The sequence below is a fragment of the Poecilia mexicana genome, unplaced genomic scaffold (assembly GCF_051168715.1).
Source record: "Poecilia mexicana isolate PSO_F unplaced genomic scaffold, ASM5116871v1 scaffold_4, whole genome shotgun sequence".
NCBI classification, from domain to species: domain Eukaryota; kingdom Metazoa; phylum Chordata; class Actinopteri; order Cyprinodontiformes; family Poeciliidae; genus Poecilia; species Poecilia mexicana.
In genome coordinates, this window is record NW_028263373.1 from 27,067,719 (window position 1) to 27,089,451 (window position 21,733).

Here is a 21,733-nt window from a genome sequence, read left to right on the forward strand (position 1 = left end):
TCACATGACAGACAGTAGTGCACATCTGTTAGGTGGAAGGAAAATGATACTTTTTTTTTTTCAAATGTTTTATGTATAAAATTTTGAAACGGCTCAGTGAGTGAAGCACATGCAAAACATGCAAAAATAGCCGTTCTATTGTTGCTCTGGGTGTATGTTTATGCTGCAAAAACACAATCTTACTGAGTATTTCTGTCTAGTTTCTAGTGGACATATCTTGGGGCACTTAAAATAAGACAAAACTAACTTGCTATTAAATTTTCAGCAAGATTCAGGAGCTTGTTTAAAGTCAGTTCCTTAATGTTGATGTAAAAAAAGTACTAGTCCCAGTAGATTTTCAGTTAAAAATAAATTTTTCCCATATTATAAGTTAAATAATCTGCCAGTGGAACTACTAGTTTCTTATATAAAACCCAGACTACATTAAACTACACTAGTTTTTTGAAAACTTGTGAACCTTGTACCGTTTGTAGCCCTATAAAATACATTCTGTTTAATGGAAAATAAGGAAAAGTTCAGGTGGTGCTAATATTTTTTCACTTTTATTATTAACTGAAATGAAAGCGGAGGCCTCCTTTCATATTTTGCGTTGTTGGCTGTACTTGCAGTCTGTGTGTATGGTACACACTGCATGATGTGTGTGTGTGTGTGTGTGCGCGGCTGCACGTCCATATGGTGGGAGCTGACAGGTGCTTCTGCCTCTGAGCTGGAGGGCAGGAGATACTTGGTGCTTTGTCTCCCCACAAACATCTGCCTGTTAGCCCCGCAGCCCTGTGACATCCCATGAAATTCCATCCTCTTTGCTTTTAGAAAGCTAATACGTCATTCATCTTTCAACAAAACTCACCTTTGTTCTTCTAAAGGTTGCTCAATCTAGGCAATGAATGGACAATATACCTATAAAACGCCAGCTAATTGTATTTTTAGCTTCCTTTAGGTGTCTTTTTTTTTTTTCCTAAGGTATTTGGCAGCACAAGCATTCCAGAGAACGCTCATGTTGTGTGTTGACACACAGCAGCGCCCTTGTTGTGAGACAAACACCCAGGGCTTGTTTCCCTGAAGCAGTTAGATTTAGCTCAGCGTCTTCCGAAGCTTTCAGGACCACTGGGACCAAGGGATGTCTGGGTTTGCTTTGAGGAGTGTTTACATGCATCAGATGTCCAGTGAGTATATTTCCATCTCAGTGACTGTTGTGGCTGTTTACACAGCAGGCAAACGTGACCCAAAATCCGCTCCGTTTGCCTGTATTCCAGCTACATCCAACTTTTTCACGGCAGTCTGAACGGCCCAGTACCGATCTTTTCACCCAAAAAACAAAAAACACGTCAACCTGCTGAACTCAGAAGGATGTAGACGTCACACAACAGAGCGCTGTTTACCAAAGCAATAATGGACAGAGGAATTTTAAAGTTTATCCAGCAGCGGAAGTTGACAATATTGTCACAAGATCATAACAAGGCAGAGGAAGCTGATGAAAATAAAAAAGCACAATAAATAGTGATGCTCTTTTGTGAAGCATTGTTTGTAACTTCTGTAACAAAGCCTGTTTGGATGTGTAGTCGGAGCTAAGAGAGGTGGGATTGTGATGCGCTTCCATTACAAATCTGCACAAAACTTTGTCAATGTCCCGCTAATGTGTTCCGCTAATGTCAAAAAATACATAAATTCAAATGTTCACAATTGCAGGGTTTTCCATTAAATAAGAAATACAAATCACGTGAATAAGTTTGTTCACATAATGGAAAAAAACATCATCCTCTTACCACTTCCTGCCGTCTTCGTCGTCTATTTCGCCAGTGGTAACATCCGGTTGTTGATCATGCGACCCGAGATGCATTCAGCCATATCAAAACACACTTTTGATACAGCTGAAAGATCACCTCATCATATCACAAAAACTTTATTAAAAAACTGGAGGTTTTTTTCCCTAAATTTGTGTTTCCATTAACCAAATTTATCTTCGTACTTTCAATTTACGCAGTTTTATGGTTAATGAAAAGACAGTTATTGACAGACTTCTTTCATACATTTCATAATTTTTACATTGCTTTCTGAAAAAACTAAGTGAAAGCATTGTGTCCTTGATTTCACCTTTTTTCCCTCTTTGTTCTTCTCCACGTTCATCTATAAGAGCTGCTGAACAGAACAGGGATGCATAGACTGGCGGTCTGATGGGACAAATGCGATGCTTTGAATAAAACGAGACCCAGATATTTGCCGTCCTTATCTTCTTACAGTTATTCTGAAATTATGCAGAACGAAAGGCGTAGCAGGAATGAGCCCACGGGACACAAACGAAAATATGTGTCTTATCTGTAAACGGCGTTTCCCAGAGGCGTAGTCCTGTTTACAGTTCCTCACCAGCTCAGTGTCATTTGTTTACTTTTTTGTTAATGTGAGAAATTTCTTGTGTCACCAAGAGCAAGAGGCCCATGTCTGCCGGGCCTGGAACAAGTCACACTTGCGTAAATGTTTTTGTCTTACGGCCCTCCAACATGGCTGCTGGCATTTGGTTGGCTGCTTTTTTTTCTTCTTCTTCTTCACTAAAGCACAAGCCTACAGTTCATTTCATACTTAAAAAAAAGATGGAAGGTTTTTTTTTCTTTCTTGGTATCTGACATTAAATCAGATTAAAGTCTTTTTTAGGTTGGTTAGGAAAAGCAAAATCATTTTCACTTTCTTAATGGCAAAGAAAAAAGGTTTTTATTACTTTCTTTAGAGTCAAATCTTACCATAAGCTAAGAGAATTATGCCATGATGTCATGGTTTTGTAAGCTTCTGGTTAATTTGCGACATTTAAGTAAACTGGAGACAACATGCTGTTTCATAGTGTGAAATCATGGATACATCAAAGAAATCTGACAAGATGTCCAGAAGAGAATTTTTGACTTCGGTGTCATGGACATGTTTCAGGACCAAATGTGTGCATGGACCCGACCAGAATAAAATCAGAAGATGCTTTAGAGCGTCATTCCCTGAAACGATTCCTGCACAAACAAAGGCTGAAAAGCCACGCAGGGACGAAGGAGTAATTCCTCCAAAAGCAACAGAAAGTCACAAATTCTACTTTTAAAATTCACTCACACCAAGGCTTTATTTTTGGAAACATGTCCGGTCCTGTGACAAGCTAAAATTTAACACTGGTAAAAATTTGTCATGAATTTCCTGCAGGCGGAGTTTCAGAAAGAACAGGAGTTTTAAAGCGACAGAGACCCAATTTCAAGGTGCTAAATTATGAAATTAAATATTTTTAGGTCATGTTTTTATATATAACACCTGAAGTTAATATAATTACGTGATTGTGCTATAAAATAGCACTACTTGCCCAGAAAATACCAAATACTTCCCCTGCTTCCAACTCTTCAGTAAACGCCATGAGCAAATGAGCAGGTCCACCAGTCACCACACACTTTTTTCCCCCTCTCTTTTTGTAATAAAAAAAGGGTTTGAAGTTACAAGAGTGTCATTAGAGAGCCGCCACTCTGCCCCGTTTGAAGCCCACTGATGGGAGGCTCGGTCAGACCCCATGCACATGGTAATGCGAGGAATGTGGCCATTTCCTCCTTTTGCAGGAAACAAAGGGAGTTGCTCCAGCGCCAAGCCTTTCATACCTCACGTAACAAGGCTGTTGCTCTCAGATCAGTGTCTGTATTGTGTTAACCCAGTAAGCCGGGCCATTAACGGCCTTCAAGAGGCCAGCCTGTAAAGCTCCATCTGACAGTAACCGTACCTGAAACTCCGTGACGGTGTTAAATAAATGAGAGAAAATGTGCTATTAGAGGGTCATTTAGTGGAAACGCCAACCTGCTGTCTGTCTTCTTCTGAACAGAAACAAAGTAAAACACCAAATGCTGCTTCTGAGCTTACCAGGAAGCATCCGCAGGCTTTGGTTTGTATGAAACGTATAAATATTATCTCATTTACTTTGTTTACCTAAGCATTTTTGCCTCCTATTTATACTGGAAAAAATGAGACGGTAAATCCACAGAGTGATAGATTTATAGGATTTCCGAGGAATGGAATGACACAATAACTCATAACTCGCTTGTCTCTGAAGCTGCTCGTGTTGATGTTGGGTGTAGTCGTGGGGGAAAAAAAATAATTGCTGCATGTTCAAGCAAGTCAAGCACTTATTCACACCGGCTTTACTTTTTTTGTGTAAAAGGGAGACATAATAGTGAAGGGTGTGAGAAATGAATCTTTTCATTAAACTTGAATCGTGGTTATGTAATAAGCAATTATATTGTAACACTAACAGTCATTAGACATAATGAAATACGTCATATACGCTTAGTGAATAGAGTGACAGATTATCCCACCTTATTCACTTAACTGTGAATTGCTACATCTGGAATGTGAGGAAAATAAATGATCAGAGAAACATTTTTTCTGTAACGATGCTTCTGAGTGATGTATCTGATACTATTTGAAACGCCCGTTTGGAGGAAAGAAGTGAATTTGTGAGTTGGGAATCCGGCTTATCTGAACTTCGGTTCGAGCCAGACAAGTGAAGTCTGGTCTGCCTGAAAACGGGGAAAAGTGATCCTTAATACTGATCACTTACTGTGGGAAAGCACACAAATTATCCAGGGAACCAAAGAGAGAAAGTGACGCCTCCTGTACATAAGATTTACAGACATATCTGTAATCTAAATACTTTTAAATCTTCATTTTACGTCAGTGTCACTGACCCCGCGTATGCTTTTACAAAGTTTTTTTCCGTCGTTATGGGAATTGACGGTATGACAGGACACCCTCATTGCTTTTCCATTGTCCAACCTGTGTGTCATGCTAAGGCTGCAGGAGGGTTAAAGAAATCTTTTAATTTTTACCTACATCAAAAAAAATTTAAGGTGAAGGCAGAAAAAGATTGGAATAATGGCAAAGAGTCTTTCCAATGTCAAAGTCTTACAGCTTGTCATGAAGGATAAATCATCACAATAGCAGTATTGGCATACAGAAAGTTGGTCAGTAATTATACGAAGAGTTTTACTACTTTTTTTAATACAATACTCCTCTTGTATTTCCTATAAGAAACAAACTTCTTGAGTAAATTCTCTGTCTATATCTGCTCATTCTTGCCAGGTTATGTTTTGATTGAACACTGGCAACGGTTTTAGTTAAGACTAAATCACTATGGCAGTCATAACTGAAATTAAGCGCTTCAAATCAAATTCACATTTTTGTTTCACACATTAGCATGACTGTGTACTTTTCACCTCTGACCTCATTTCATGAAGGTCTTCTTGTCTACTTTGGGGTTTGTGTCTCACTTTTCCAGGGTGGAATGTGTGACTGTCTGGATTAGTTGCTGACATTTGTACTGATGTGGTCATACTGTAAATCCAATTTAGTCTGCACTAAATCGAAGTCCAAAGAGGGCCTACTATTTGTCGCATGGCGGGTGCCCTGATAGCCATGAAGCATTTCCCTAACCATGATTCTCCATGGCTACTGAGTAGCTTGTGCTGTCTGAAGAGTCCGTTCAGTACTACATTAAAGCGAGTCAGACATTCGTTCGGCTGAGGATGGTACACAGTCGTTGCCATGTTCAGTCAGAAAACCAGCAAATTGTACTGATTTGGATAATGGACTACAGATCTGAACTGTAGTCCATTATCAGTCGTAACGGTGAAAGGGTTTCCGTCACCAAATAGTCAACAGACACATTGTGAAATGGACCTGCTGGAAACATGATGGGTTGTAATGGGGAAGTTGTTTGCCGACAGAAGTTAGTGGACAACATTTTAGTGTGTTACTTTAAACTAATGTATTTTGTTTTTTACATTTATTTAAACCAACATTTAGTTTTATCAGAACAAGAATCAAGAGAAACCGCAAATAGTTAATAAATTATGGACTACTTATTCTTATTAAACATGGGGAACCAGTATGTAGTTTATACTTTTACCCTTTTGTCTTTCTTTCGGTTTGTTGTTTTGTTTGTATTTCCTTTTAATTCATGTAAAGGACTTTGTACATCCTTGTTGCTAAAAATGTGCTATGTAACTAAAACTACCATACCTTTTTATTGACTATTCTTATCTTGATTCTTGTTTTTCTAAAGCTTTCATTTACTATTGAAGATGAAAGCTTAAACCTATAATCTGATTTAACTCAACAAATGCTGACATTTATGTTTGAGTTGTACATTGTCCTTTCTGAAATACAAAGTACAAGTACGTACTTATTGCAAACGTGTGAAAAAAGCCTGCAATGCAGACAGAAGCTTATAGGAGTGAAGCCATGACCTTAAAGAGAGTCGATGCACTGCAACATGGAATCTGTTAGTTGGCCTTTACAGCAGAAATGAGACTCCATATAGCGATTGTTCCCAGCCAAGCCTGTCAGACGTTTTATTACTTTGCATGACCGAAACAAACACAATAACTGCAGAATAACCAGGGGTGAAAGTAAGGGGGTACGGAGGGGTACTGCGTACCCCCAAAAGATTTAGCGGGAGTATGCAGTACCCTCAAGAAAATGGAGCGGCTGTCTGCTGTAAAGAATCAGCGGGTGCATGCAGCCGTGAGTGCGTCCACTGATTAGACATGATTGACTGGTTATTCTAACAATGACCAGTCTAAAACAGTGTTTTTTAACACTGTTAAAAAACACTGTTAAATGCACCAGTGCACCAGTTTCATGTGCGCATTCACTGAACCCTTCTAATAAGTAAAATATCGCCTGCGCTGCTGGAAACTGTTGAGCGGAGGAGGGGGAGGGGGGGGATTACGTGCTCCTCCGCAGCTCTGATTGGCTAAGCAATGTAACGTGATCCTCTGCAGCAAGTGATGGCAAAGCGGGGCGTCATCACGACTTTACACAAGTGTGTCTTTACCTCCGCGGCAGAGGCTCCGCCGAACCCCTGAGACCGACTCACCTAACCCCTGGGGTTCGATCGAACCCAGGTTAAGAACCACTGGTCTAAAACATGACTTAATAAGTTAATAAATAGCTTTTTTCTTACTTCATATTATTTCTGAATTGTTCGTGATATGCTAGACCCTCAAAAATGTGACATGAAAACATCTGTTTTCATGTCACATTTGTATTTACGGGTGGTCTTTAATGATTAGGTGAATTCTGAAGGCATTCGGTTCCACAGAAGTAGTTTTATTTAGTGCTGTCAGAGTAAGGGTGATTTAAAGTAATGCAAATATTAAAGGGGCAGTATCATATTTTCCAGGTACATGATGCCATTGTACAGCAGTCAAGACTTCGCAATTTAACGTCTTGAAATTGGGCCTCTGGCTCTTTAAAATCTCTTTCTGAAACTCTGCCTTCAGGAAGTCATCATAACATGGCTCCCCTATTAACCTTTCAACATCTTTACCAGTGTTGCACTGAGAAGTAGCTCGTATAATGAGCTCATCTAATGCACAGTTCCATCAGGTGTTTGCTAATTGCTACTGGCTAGTCTGAAGGAGCAGAGCTGGGGAGTCTTGGTGAAGGTCTGCACTGTGAGGCAGAAGCTCAGCAGTTTGGAAACTGCAGCTCTAAGGAGGAGCCTCATCTCTAAGGTGCTGCTAGGTCCATTCAGGCGTTTTGCACGGGAACTTCAAGGATTTATCAAACATGCATGAAGAAATGAAGGCAACACTCCAGGTGTGTTTTTGATGAGAGAATAACATAATAACATGGTGTAAAGCTCAAAAAAGTCAATTTTACATAACACTACATTTAAATATATATTATTCACAGATAAGCAGCTGCTTTGTGTTGGTCCGTCACACAATGCGGAATTGTTCAAAGTGTATAAACACTTTTGCCGGCATTATTGCCCTAAATTAATTTTCAACCTGCAGATATGAGGATGTTTGACACTGAACAGTAAACCATAAATTCTTCAGAGAAACAATACAATGTGAGGCATTAAACCCCGGGCTTATCTTGACTTTCCAGTTGAATCATAACTCTGCAGAACTGGATTGTTATCACTTGCTCAGCATTCTTCAGCAACTGTTAGACTTTAACTGCCATGCAAATCAACACGCTTGCCTCCGTTTGAGACAAGTGAACAAGTGAACCTTCAGTTTGTCGACCTAGGCTGCAGTATCAAGCAGGGGCCTGTTCACTTTTTCCATAAACTCCAGCCGCTAAATTAGGACAATGCTTTTGTATTTTTCTTGCAGAAAAGCCTCCGCTCATTGTTGGACCCCCAACAACCTCCCCCTCTATCTCCCTCTAACCCCCAACACCAGCTGATCCCAGTGTCTCCATCTTCATGCATGGCTGTGATTGTGAATGAAGCTCTGGCAGTGCTGGTGATGGAGGGGCGGCGGGGTGCGGCAGATGGTAGGGCTGCTCCCGTCATGTCTGCTTTTGGGGAGAACAATGCATCTCTCAGAGCTCTTATTAAAGCAGGGGACGGGGATTTGAGTCGACGGACAGCTGGCAGGCAGCATGCCTCGCTCCCGGCACACCCCCACCTCCCCTGTCCCGCCGTGTTCACACACACAGGAACACACACTCTGCAATTAAATGGCACGGGCCATGGCTTAAATATTTACCAGACCCACGCAAACAAAAAAAAAAAAACCTTTCAAGAAACAAAAGAACATTAATCCATGTCTCAATCATATATTAGCACTTATCCGTATGGTAAGCTATAATGGGACCCGTTTACCCAGTTTGTTTATGGTTTCTGTCGTGAAGTACAATCCAGCTTGTAACACAGTGCAGCTTTAAGCATTTGAAAACATGAGATTTTCATTATCTGCTTACAGACTGTTCATCGTATGAGTTCAAACATAATCAATCGTTACATCAGCTGAAGCCTTTATTAAACTAAGATGCGTACACAAAGGGCTTTTCTTCTACATCTCTGGATTCCAAAAATGCTGATGTTTTAATGAATACAATTTTCGAGATTTGAAGATATTTCATTGAACAAACACAAAGCGGCTAAGAGAAAATACAGATTTTTTCATCAAAACATCACATATGTAATTTTTTTGTGAATTTAAATCATTGATGGTGATGATGTGGCTTTCTTCCCAGGGCAGCATGGCCTTGTGGCTTCCTTTAACTTATAAGAAAATGATTTAACAAAAAAAGAAAAAAAAAAAAAAAAAAAAAAAAAAAGGTTGTGCATTAAATGGTTATGTGTTGTTTAACTGCATGTTCAGTCCATAACATGGAGTTATGGTTTGAACGCAGAGGATTCACAAAGACAAATCTGATATAGACATTTGGATTCAAACGTACAATAAAACGCAAGATGTCTTCATTACCTAGTTTCAGATATATGAAACACTACATTATTTTACAGGGCAATCTTCATAATATGTTAGTAAGTGAATGTGACATAATGTAACAATGTGTTTATTTTTCTTTAAAAGAGGGTGTGGTGGGAGCTGGTCCAGGTCGCATAGCTGCAAGAAACATGACTATTTTCCACTCCCACATTTTTTTAACGGTCTGTGACCTTCTTATGAATCATATTTCCTTTAAGCTTATCACATTCCTCAAATGTTTCTGTGAATACCTACCAACGCTCTTCCATAGAAAAATGCAAGCTTGTCTTTATATATTTAAATGTATAGGTTTATATATGCTTTAATCTTAAAAGTTGCAAGGATGTAAAATATTCTCACAAAGAAAAAAACAACTTTTTTTTTTACATGACACCAGCAGCCAGCTGAGGGACTGCTGCTGTAGCTCTGAAATCATTTTCAGCCCCCCTGGGGTCCCGCCTCCCTCCATGCTCTTCCTCCTCCTCCTCTTTTCCCCTGTGCTTATGCTTTTGATCCCACAGGGCCTCGGAGCTTGCATTCCTCTCATTCCAGGCTCAGGGAACAATCGCCTCTCAGTTATTTATCCACGCAGCTCGAAGCTTCACGCGCTCAGTTTTGCCTCTACCCAGTCAGCGCGCGCACATGTCCACGAGCTCCTGGAAAAAGCGATAGTTGGTATTTCTGAAAGTAGGGGCAGATTATTTATTAAACGAGATACTCTTATCGGTGTTCGCGGTGGAATGAGGCGAGGTAAGCTGCTTGTTTTGTTTTTAATTATTTATGGTTTTCGTCCAGCGTAATGTCTGAATGTTTAGCGACTTTTCCGAACGGCGCAATTTCTTACATGTGTAGACTCCATATGGAGAATCCTGGTGAAACACCTATACGTAGCACCTATAAAACAACCCATATTTGTTTTAAACTATATACAAACAGCATAATATTTAGTAACGCTACTAAATAAAGCTAGTTATTTAGTAGCGTTAACTCTACTACATAACGCTGGTTATTTAGTAGAAATTGGTTGTTTTTATTCGAGTGTTCGTTTGTTTTAATATAATTCTTATTTTCGTGTTTTACCCTTGTATCTGGAGTGTGTGGGCACGAAAATTCAGTTTCCATTACTGACATCACTCTCCAGGGTATTTCCAGTAACAGTTCATGCCATACGGCTTTAAGTATTGTGCAACTGTTGTAAAAAAGGAAGCATATTTAATCACTTGCGACCTGTCCATGCGCTACTCATAGGAAATGGGCTTGAACTAGGCACCAGTGATGCTGCCCGGATAAATGGATATATAGACAACAGATTAATGGATGCATGTTTAACTGTTAAAAATAATGAAACATATAGTTGTAGTTGTCACTAATGCTGTTTAGCAGGTCCGGATTGTATCGGATGGCACCTGGTAAATTTGCCTTGCTCTCTCCATTCTTCCGTCTTTAACACCTAAAACCAAACTCCTTTCTACTCATTTACTTACCACTGTTCATCAGTTTGTATCTCTTTGAAATTGATTTTTTAAATGACTTTTGTAGATATAATAATCAAATCTCACTACAACTTTAAAAAAAGTCATTATTATCATTAGACTATATTACCCCTTATGTAGACAAACCTGAAGGTCTGATGCGACTATCAGTCACAAAACCACTCTTGCGTACAGAGAACAATTTGGAGACTATAGTAAATTAAGTTTCTTTGTTAGTCATTTGTGTGGATATGAAATGTCTTCCTGAGAAACAAAAGACCAAGCTACAAAAATACAGAATGCGAAGGATGAAATGGCCAGCTCTTGCTTGTTGAAGACTGATCAAGACCCTTATGTTTTCCTTTTCAGATTGTTGAGGATTCAACATCAAGCTTGGTTTTTGTTTAAGTTGTGCACTGATTTCGTACTGACTGACATGAGGACAGCCGAGGACTCCTCAGGAACCGTCTTGCACCGCCTCATCCAGGAGCAGCTTCGCTATGGGAACCTGACTGACACTCGCACTCTCCTGGCCATCCAGCAGCAGGCCCTGCGTGGAGGGAGCAGCGGCGGGGGTACGGGCAGTCCCCGCTCCTCTTTGGAAAGCCTCACTCAAGAGGAAACCCAGTACATGCAGATGTCGACGCGGCAGGAGCCCCAAGGACAGGAGCACCAGGGGGACTGCCTGCCCTCCGAGAGACCCATGTGTCATTTGTACCAGCTCCACAGGGAGGAGCTGCCGACCTACGAGGAGGCCAAAGTGCACTCACAGTACCTGATCTCTCGGAGGGAAAAGTCGGAACAGGACGGCCTTGGCGCAGACGCGGTGGGAGTTCAAAGTGAGGGACAGTGGGATCTGAAGCGGGAGCATGCTCGCTCCCTGAGCGAGAGGCTCATGCAGCTCTCTCTGGAGAGAAATGGACACAGAGACGCTTCGGCTCTTACCTCTTCCCACAGCTATCCGCAGCTTTATAGGAGTCTTGTTTTAAACGCCGTGGTGCATGACAGACAGGAGACCCAACAGGGAGCGGACCAGCGTGGCCCTCCTCCAGACTATCCTTTATGTGCCCGAGTTCCTGAGTACATGCTCAGCTACTCGCAGGAGCACGTACAATACCACAAAGACCCTCCTCCCCCTTTTTACTCACAGCACCACAGGTAAGCCACACAACCATATAATCGATTCATTCTCCCATGAGGCTTATCCAACAGTGAAACGGGAGCAAGCGAAGAACTCCTGACAAAGCATTGTTTTGTCATTTCTGTGGTTCTCAGGTGTGTTGTGGTGAATCACTCATGTCTGCCCTTTGCAGGTATGTGTCTGCCCAAGCCCAGGTGGCTCAGAACAGCATCAACGCATCCTCCAACGGCAATGACGTGTTGATGAGAGAGAACGAACAGCTCAGGAGTGAGCTGCAGGTGTACATCCAGAAGGCTGCCAGGCTGCAGAAGGTGAGCAAGACCGCCCCAACCCATGGAGACACAATACTTTCCTCTTTAGTCAAACTCTCCTACTCATTGTATAATGGTCTCTGCTCTTGCAATCATCATCTCGCTACAGAAGTGCAAACAGCTTTTGTAGGGTGTGTGCTCTGTCAACCTGTTTGAACAGCATTGAAAATCTACAGGGACGATCAAGCTTTTTGGTCTTAACATGGAGACTAGGACTTTGTGACATGGTCTTAAATCAATATCATAATTTATTGAGCAGTTCAACTCTATAACAATAAATGGCAGATACCCCGAAAATAAAGAATGTGATAATCCAGCATAAATACCTCAAACTAGTTAATGGTCTGATTTACAAATCTAGAATGTTTCATGATAAAGAGGTTGCAATCAGTGAAGGAAAGAAAAGAGAAACTTTGCTGTATGACTGTTAGCCCTCCTATTATCTGCTAGTGACATCTAAAGCTTAATTAGCGCCTTCCTCAGTCTGGTAGTACGTCTCCAAGGCATGCATGACTTCCTGTGGCAGACAACACCTTTCTGTACCTATAAAGCAAGTTAAAATGAAACAAGATGACCCGTCAAAGCCTAAAGGAGCAGCAAAAGTTTCATTTATATTAAATCTTATGACTTTTTCAGCTCTGATGGAAAACAGCTTTGACACTGAGGAGACTTGTTATAGTGCTTAGGTATGGTCAGTGATCAGATTTTGAATTTTCTGCATGTGTGGTCCCATTGAAGAGGTCTTAGTGAATGATTCATGTTATGGAGCAAGTGTGAAGTGTTTTCTCACCATTCCAGACTCTGAAATCCCAACAAAGCATCTCAACTCTTTTGTAAAAGGACAGCGTACCACTGCTTAACCTGGAGCTCCATAAGTGTTCATTCAGGAATTTTAACTGCCTTCCTCAGTTGGCATAGTGTCTGAAAGCTGTCTGTCTGTAAATGCAAATTGTGAGAATGACTCATTAGTCTCTTTGATGCGTCCAGACGCTGATCGTCGTTGTGTTTCTTCCCTAGTTGGAGCTTGAGATCCAACAGATATCAGAGGCGTACGAGACCCTGATGAGAGGCTCTGCTAAGCGGGAAGCCTTGGAGAAAACTCTGAGGAATAAACTGGAGGCGGAGATTAAGAGGATGCATGATTTTAACAGAGACCTCAGAGGTACTTGGTCCGTTCATTTGTTGAGGCACCTGCTTGTTGTAGTGACACAGTGTGTGTAACCGGTGTGTTGTGAATGTTTTCCTTTGCACAGAGCAACTTGGAGCAGCTAACAAGCACAGAGCGGCCGGTGACGCGGAGTGCTCAGACCCAAGGCAGCATGTCTTCGTTAAACTCCTGGAACAAAGTGAGTAATCGCATTAGTCTTATTGGTCCTTTCACAAGCTTGTCCAAGACAGATGGTAATTGATGTGATTTGTCAAAGCAGACCTCTCTGTGATTCATTGAACAATAGCAGGAACATTAGACAAGCAGGAACTGGTGTCATCCTCATTAATTACACACATGTCTACATCTCAGCTGTCAGCATAGACACTGACCTTTTTGTCAGAGCTGCAGTAAAGGTGACCTGAATTCTTGGACTTTCATAGTAATTCAGCCAGTTCTGTCATTTTAATTATCTCCCCAAACTTGAAGGTTTTTTTTTTTTTTTTGCATCACTTCAACTTCCTTTCTCTAAAGCAACTAATAAGTCTGGGACTCCAGGGCATCCTGACCCAACTCAGCATGACCCCTGGCTTGCACACTCTCCTTGTTTGGACATTTTATTACTCCATGGTCTAATGATGGTCAGCCAGCTGTGAATATTTCATATCTCTCTCTAGGTTGGAGAGGGAACATCTTGTTTCAGCCGATGCTGCTGTTCTTTCACTTGATGTTAAATGGATATTTCTGATAATTTCATATTTAAAGTGAGGTTCAGTTTACATCAATTAATCTTATAACTGTATATGATAACTATCTTTTAGTATTTAGTTCAAGTCAAGATAATTTGGTGCCAAAGGCCAAATTAGCTCACTAGCCGTTATCTAGCTAATGACTAGTTAACGATAGCTAGGTAATTAGCTCTCACTAGCTAACGTCTAGTGAGAGAGGAGTTGAGATTAAAACAAACTTCTGCCATTTTAAATATTAAGCATTGGTAATATTCTAACTTACAGTTATAATGTTTTAACTGTAAGTGATATCTATCTTGGAGCATTAAATCTAGCTTGATAACCGGGTGTTATCAAGCTAACGGCTAGTGAAAGAGGAGTCAGGACCAAAGTGAACTTCTGCGGTTTTAAATTAACTTCATCTTCAAAATGTTGTAGGATTCAATTCTAATCCTATTTTGAGAATGTTCTGATTTGTAATGGGTGTTTTTTTGGTTTGCTTATTTTTAAAAAGGAAAACTGACAATTATCTACACTGGAAATTGAGGTTGGAGGTGTGCTCCGTCTGTAATCTTCCAATGTCAAACATCCACTCAGAGCAGAACACATAAAACATTTCCAGCCATAGTAACTTTCTTATCTAAAAGTAAAGCAATATAAAAACCAAGAGTATAGTTATTTAGAGAAATTTTATTTTGTAGATATTTTTGACTACTTTTACTCATATCAGGCAGGAACATGACCTAAGAAAAGGTCATGTTCTTAGTGCGAGTTTCACACTGTTGGTTACTTAGTTGCGTGCTGCCTTGGCTGCTGTTTGAATACCCACCCAAAGTAAATGTGATTAAGTTTAAAGGTTAATAAAAAAATTATTCACATAAACTTGTACGATGCACAAGTATTTGTCTTGCACTAGCCGTTAGCGTTAGCACCCAGGAGCAACTGATCTGAAAGGTATTCTAAAACGACTTCACGAGAGTTATCTACCACCAGTAAAACATTAACTGCTACGTTTTAACAGAACGTTGCTTTAAATTTACTGAGCTGTTCCTTTAAGAGTTTGCTGGCATATTGTTGGCATAATTTTCACGGACCAATTTAGGCCTTTACCGGTTCTGAAACATCAAGTCTGAAATGTTTTTGCCATAAAATTTCCCCCGGGGGCCACACCAGCTTAAACCACAAATAAAACATGGTCATGGGAGGTGTTGTACATGTATTTTTATTTATTTTTTTAACAAGGACTGCTTGAGGAATATTTTGAGCCACTTGTTTACTTCACGTCCTTAGAAGCATTCCAGAGCTTTTGCCAGTACAAAGCTATGCTTGTGTGTGCGTAAGTGGATCAGAGGAAGTCTGCATTCCCTCCACAGGCATGCACTTGTGTTGTGTAATCAGCCCCCGTTTTAAAGTGGCACAGGGGAGCCATAAAACTTGCTCTCCTTTCTAAAATACCCAATAAAATGTGAAGAAGGTTCAGGATTAATAAAGGATAGTTTTGTTTCTTTTATTGCTTATTTCATGTTTTCATGTACAAGTTAAATTCCATTTGCTGTTAGCTTAGAGAACAAATTGCTAATTATGCGTTTGAGCCGCATGCTTTGATATCTGTGAGTATAAATGTGTCTCGTTGGGTCACATTTCAAAGAATGTAGCTCAGAGTTCGAGTGAGTCATTGAACCAAGCTTACAGCGGACCCTAGACATTAGCATTTTTTTTTAAAAGAGAAAATTCCCCTGACACTCTTTCCTCACATCACCGGTTTTCTTTTTAAATCCCTTTTTATCTCAGATGAAGAGCAGCAGCGGGAGCGCGAACAACTGGAAAAGCAGATTCAGCACCTGCGTGTGTCTGGCGAAGAGTGCCAGCGGAGAGGTGAACGGATGGAGCAGGCGCTGACCTCAGCGCAGAGCCGCAACCGGCAGCTGGAGGAGGAGCTGCACCGCAAGACGGCCTACATGAAGAAAGTGGAGGGGCTGCAGAGCTCCCTCGCTCAACTACAAGCGGCGTGTGAGAAGAGGGAGGTCCTGGAGCTGCGGCTTCGCACCCGACTGGAGCAGGAGCTGAAGAGCCTCAGGGCACAGCAGGTTAGCGAAAACAAAGAAAAATGTCATCATTATGTGCATCTAGCTACTTAGTCCGCTTTAGTCGAACTTTAGTTCATTTGCCTACAAAGTTTGGTTCATTTGTGGAGATGTGAATGCTTAATCGGACTCTAAAGCAAACCAAAAAACAGACCCTTGCTCACTTACAAACCTAGGCCTTGGTTCAGTCGAAATCAACTCTGGCTCTGTTCGATTGCACATATGAATGCAACGGACCAGAGACTGCTCCTGTAGCGCAGGGCATTCTGGGTAAATACAACCCATGGGTCTAGCGCTTGCTGGAGAAATGGCTCGTTGTTTTATACCAGCAACTAAAGAGAAATCCTACAACTGGTACAATCTGACACTACTCTGTTTTTGTTTACATTTTGTGAAGAAAAATACCTGCATGTCTTCTTCAGAAGTTTTTGCATCGTTCCCTTCAGTAGTCTTTGGTGCAGTGCCACCACAGGCAAGGAGGTGAACAGGTTTTTCAAAGGGTTTGTATCTTTTGTCCTCTGACAAACGATACAGTTGGTGCAAACTGCACCAGCTGTAATGTAACAATGTTGCAGTTTTGATTCCCAAACAGTTTACTGTACTATTAGGAGTGAAAACACCATCAGAAACAAACAAAAGACGAGAAGTCAAATATTGGAGTAACTGTTAGTTAAAAAGTCTACTGTCTCTTTTGTGTCTGTACCATAACCAGACAACCAACCTCACAGCATCAGAGCTGAGCTCGTCCACGCTGCAGCAGGAGCTGAGGGAAAAAGAGGAGCGCATCCTGGCTCTGGAGGCTGACATCACCAAATGGGAGCAGAAGTACCTGGAGGAGAGCACCATGAGGCAGTTTGCCATGGACGCAGCGGCCACGGCCGCAGCACAGAGGTATGATAACACACTACATGGGTTCAGTAGCAACTTTTGGGTAGGATCATGCCGTACTAATCACACAAAAGCTTGTTTCTGATTGATGAAAACTTAAGATGAGAAGGAAATATAAAAAAAAAAGATCAGATCAACCAGAAATAGTTTGTGTATCAACATATTGCCAACAATGTGTTTTATTACTTTCAGGGATACAACGATCATCAACCATTCGCCCAGGAATTCACCAAACAGCAGCTTCAATGAAGACCTCCCTTTGTCGAGCCACAGACACCAGGAGATGGAGAACAGGTACTCCTCTTGGCTAACCCTACCATGTTGGTTTCCAGGGAACCCTAAACTCACGTTGTGTCTGTCACGCATTCAGGATCCGTGAACTTCATGCTCGGCTCCTGGAAAAGGACGCCGTGATCAAAGTCCTGCAGCAGCGCTCCAGATGGGCGCAAGGCCGGCAAGAGAATCAGGCGCTCCGTCAGGCCAGGTCCGTCCCCTCCATCAACACCGTGACATGTGGCGCTTTAACTAAAGGTGAGTTCTCGTTCCTACTATTCATGCTTCGAGACAATCGTTAACATCACGCTATGCTATGTGGCAGCTGCCGGAGCCAGACAGAATGCACGCGTGCTAAAAAAAATATATAAAAATAGGGAGAAGGAGGCGACCTTTTCGTGGAGACACATTTTAATACTGGAATGCATATCGTCTCTCGCTCCAGAATAGCCCGATCAGGAATAGTCATGGGAAGAACTAGCAAAGGGCAGATGTTCCCAGGCGGAGGGGTTTGTCATTGTGGATGGAAGCAGGTGATTAAATGGTGTCTTCTCTTTGTCTACGTTTTTCAGGAAAGAGCCTCTCGGATGACCAGACAGGTGCTGCCGTGTTGAAACCCACGTCCTTCGTTGCGGCCAAGGTGCCGACCCAAGACTCCAGCACCCAGAGTGATGAGGTAAAGCCGGGGCTGGACGTCACAGCAGAGAAGGACAGTTCACAGGTCAATGAAGGGACTCCAGCAGCTACGACTGGTGAGTTTTTAATGTTTGGTACAATTATATAACCATACCAGATCAGTATCTGAATCAGTCTAAAAATGAATTTACAAATGACAGAAAATATTTTGAAATGTGACTTTTGTTTCACTCATCCCTTCTTTACGATACGAGAATGTTTTTTCTTACAAGAATATAGTCATAACAGCATAATAAAAATTCAGTTTTGCCTGAAGAACATCTTAAAATTACAAGAGAAAAAGTCTGAACAAAAGCATCATCAAGATCTGACATGACCATTTTTTCAGGTCTGTGGTTCTTTCTTTTAAATAATAGACAAAATAGTTTGCACAGTTGTTTCAAAAGTCCTGCTACTGATAATTTGATGCTGACACGTTAAAAGATTTGGTTTTTCCTTATTCGTAAAACCACTCCCAAAGTTCTTGAGATTCTGAAATTTCTCATTTAAATTGTGTAGGAGTTCTCATAAAATTACAACTTTATTCTTGTAATGTTATGACTTTATTCTCGTAATTAAACTAAAGAAAAGTCTTGGCCATGCTCTTATACTTTGTTGCATAATTGACGTAAATTCAAACAAAAGCTGTGAAACACGCTTGTCAAACAAGATGTTGGGCTTAGGCAGGCTGACATCAGGGCTGCAATGGTGGGGAAAAATATCCCAAATTTCCAAAAATTAAATCTTCAAAAACAAAAATTTGATTTATTGCTAAAATTGATTAATTGCCGATCACCCTAATACATTCTTTGACAACTAATGACCACTATTCAGTCTGGTTTCATCTCTATCTTCTATTTAAATTTCAACTACCCTCTACAAGGTCTGTTAGCAACTTAATTTTCTAATTCTTCCTGCTCTCTACCGGTTCTAGGTGCCTTGGAGGAGCTGAAGACCCCGCTCAAAATGTTCAAGAGTTCAGACGCCGAGGCGATCGAAATCCTCATATGAGCCACAACTTGCTGCTCAATAAGACCGAACCCTGACAGAAACGTTTTCAGGAGGAAAAAGAAAAAGTTCTCAGTGGATGTGAGCTCTACCGAGCTTGTGCAGTCCAGAGCGTGGAAGTGAGATTCAAGAGGAGAGCGGAGCTTTCCGTTCGGCTGTTTCTGCACATTTCATGAGTGACTGGGGAATAGGCGATGTTGCACGAGGTACCTGGAAAGTGTTTTAGCGACGCAAAAGGAACTGGGCTGCTCATACTGCATGGTGTTTGTCATGAGTTGTGAATTGTATTTATATGTGTAAATGCTGCTCCTTTTTGTCATTTTGTCAGTTGTATTTTTTTTGTCTTGACTTTACTGTAGCATCTCCTGTAACCATGCCCTCCGCCAGTAACATCTATTCATATAGATGCTCAGAGAAATGATGGCCTTCATTCGGAAGCTGTGTTTTGAGAAACGGCTCCACCTTTAAATGAGCAGATGCCCCCTCTCTTTTAACCGCCTTCCGGGCCCTCAGTGGAGGATTCAAAAACTTCCCCCTGAATGCCAGAGCTCATGAGACACCCGCTTGTTTCACTCCGAAAAAAGCTTCCTGAGGATTGACGGCGTTTCACTGGGGTCCAATTTTTTTTTTCTCCCAGATTCCCCGGCGTTGGCGTGTGGGGTTGGGGGGCCTCAGATGGCGGCCGGCGACTGTTTCACTACCCCCTCGTCCGATTACACGCTGGAGCTAATCTTCTCGCATTCCTTGCTGAGGGAATGCTCCAGTTAAAGAAAAAGGCTATCTAAAGTCTGACCCCTCGGCCTTGTTTAAATGGCACGCATTCTTTTGTGTGCTTGGACGCATGCTTTTCTCGGCCCGTTTATTTCCTCCCAGTGCCGGCGGCCGGTCCTGCCGTGCTGGAAGAGGTTTTTGACTATAATTGTCCTGCATCTGCTCTTCTATTTGCTGTCTCCATCACTGTGTGAAATACAGCAGTTTTTTTTTGTTTTATTTTTTTTTATTTTTACCATAGTGCCCATAACAGAGTTGCTTAAATGCTTAACAAGGAATCTTCTATTTATTTCTCCTGCTTAGTGTAGGATTACTGAACACTGTTGTATGCAGACTACTGTTGTCAAGGATTTTGGTTATGTTTATATATATATATATATATATATATATATATATGTATATATATATATATATATATATATAACTGCAATGGGCCACAATTCACTCTATTTAGTGCTAAGAGCCACTAAAATCCAACTTAAGGTGTTTATCACATGAATCTTATATGGCATTGCCTATTTATTATCCAGTTTTATCTCTGATGTTTATTGTGTGAACAGCAACGATTTAAAAGCATATTCTGAAGAGCACAAATAGCAAACAAAACCTCACATTTAAATGTGTTTTTTCTCTCTCTGCTAATTTCATATTTCCCATCATGGTGCATTTGCCGGTCAATGCCGTGTCTCAGTTTGTTACATGTTGTCCTCTTATTTTGGAATGTTGTTTACACGAAAGGCAATTTGAAGTGAGAAGAGTTAATATATTATGTCTGTTTCTTGTCCTCGTAATATATATATATATAAATATATATACATGTCCTATTTTGTGTCTTGGTGCCAAAGATGTACTCTGTGTTTAAGTTATAATTGATGGGAAAAGAAACAAAAAAACAAAAAAAACAAAGGGCCAAGTAAAGTGCCTTGCTTCAGCTGGTTGAACCCATTTGATGTTGCTGTGAACTTTTGTAAAGGAAACATTTTGATGTATGCCTTAACATTTCACAATAATAAATAAAAAATTCTAATATATGTCTGATAAAAACCTCAGGATGTCTCTTCTTTTTTTACAGTTTCTTCTAAATCAGTTTTAAGACCTCATTCTTTTTCCCTTTTGCCACACACCTGACTTGTATAAGTGGGTCATTAACGAGCTTCTTCAGCACTTCATGGCATGGAGAGGAGGTCATGCAGTCATTAGAATCAGGTGTTCTGCATCTAAAATATGCAGGGCAGTGGTTCCTGACGACTGGAATTGAGAAACACTGATTAGAGGTAAACCTACCGATGTGCTTAACCAAAATGCAGGTTCACAAACTGATGGATGAAGGTTCTCTTTCAGGATTTCCAGCTTATGGTTCCATCAACTAAAGCGTGTTTTCCAGGTGAAGCTGTAGGAAAACAATCCCACACCATGACAGTAACATTACCGGGTTTGGCTTTGGTTAGGGTTTTAGTTTTCTAAGTTTTTCTCTTTGCTTTATGCCACAGTATCTTAAGTCTTTTTTTTTTTTTTTTTTTTTTTGTCAAATTTGAGGTGGGCTTTGGTGTTCTTTTTGGCTGGAAATGAGGCTCTTAGGATAATTGTGTCAAGCCACTATCCGTATTTTCTCTATGTGTAAACGATGTCTTGCACTGTGAAGATTGCTTTAGAGTTTTCCCCAAACGGAGAGTTTGATTTAGTTTCTCATCTGTTTTTGAATATCTTGAAATCTTGAAATCAGGGCAGGACCTTTTGCTTATTTATCTTTTGGGTGATTCTTTTTTTGTGGCAACATTTCGGCTTCCGGACTTTTGAAAAAAAAAAAGTATTAATGTTTTAATTTTTAAATATTTTGTTAGAACAATGACATGTTTAACAATAAGAAATTAATAATGGGCAAGCTCAGGATTAGATAAATTAATAATTGCATGTATTTTTTTTCACCAATGTCTATGAATGTGTTGGAACATATTCATAGACATTGAATGTGTTAGGGACATTTACGTATAGATCA

General features: G+C 40.7%; 1 protein-coding gene across 2 annotated transcripts; it reads left to right on the forward strand.

Moving 5' to 3' along the window:
* Window positions 1-974: 974 nt before the first annotated feature.
* Window positions 975-20,781, forward strand: amotl2a (angiomotin like 2a). 2 transcript variants are annotated; one of them, XM_088005137.1, is made up of 11 exons: window positions 975-1,163; window positions 11,081-11,869; window positions 12,025-12,163; window positions 13,181-13,325; window positions 13,417-13,509; window positions 15,830-16,125; window positions 16,835-17,013; window positions 17,203-17,304; window positions 17,381-17,541; window positions 17,856-18,035; window positions 18,893-20,781. In XM_088005137.1, the coding sequence occupies exons 2-11, from the start codon at window positions 11,148-11,150 to the stop codon at window positions 18,967-18,969; spliced, it is 2,094 nt and encodes a 697-aa protein (XP_087861263.1). In that variant the 5' UTR covers window positions 975-1,163; window positions 11,081-11,147; the 3' UTR covers window positions 18,970-20,781. The 2 variants fall into 2 exon arrangements, with proteins under 2 accessions (XP_087861263.1, XP_014830112.2); XM_014974626.2 differs by lacking the exon at window positions 975-1,163 and adding an exon at window positions 9,743-9,989.
* Window positions 20,782-21,733: the final 952 nt, after the last annotated feature.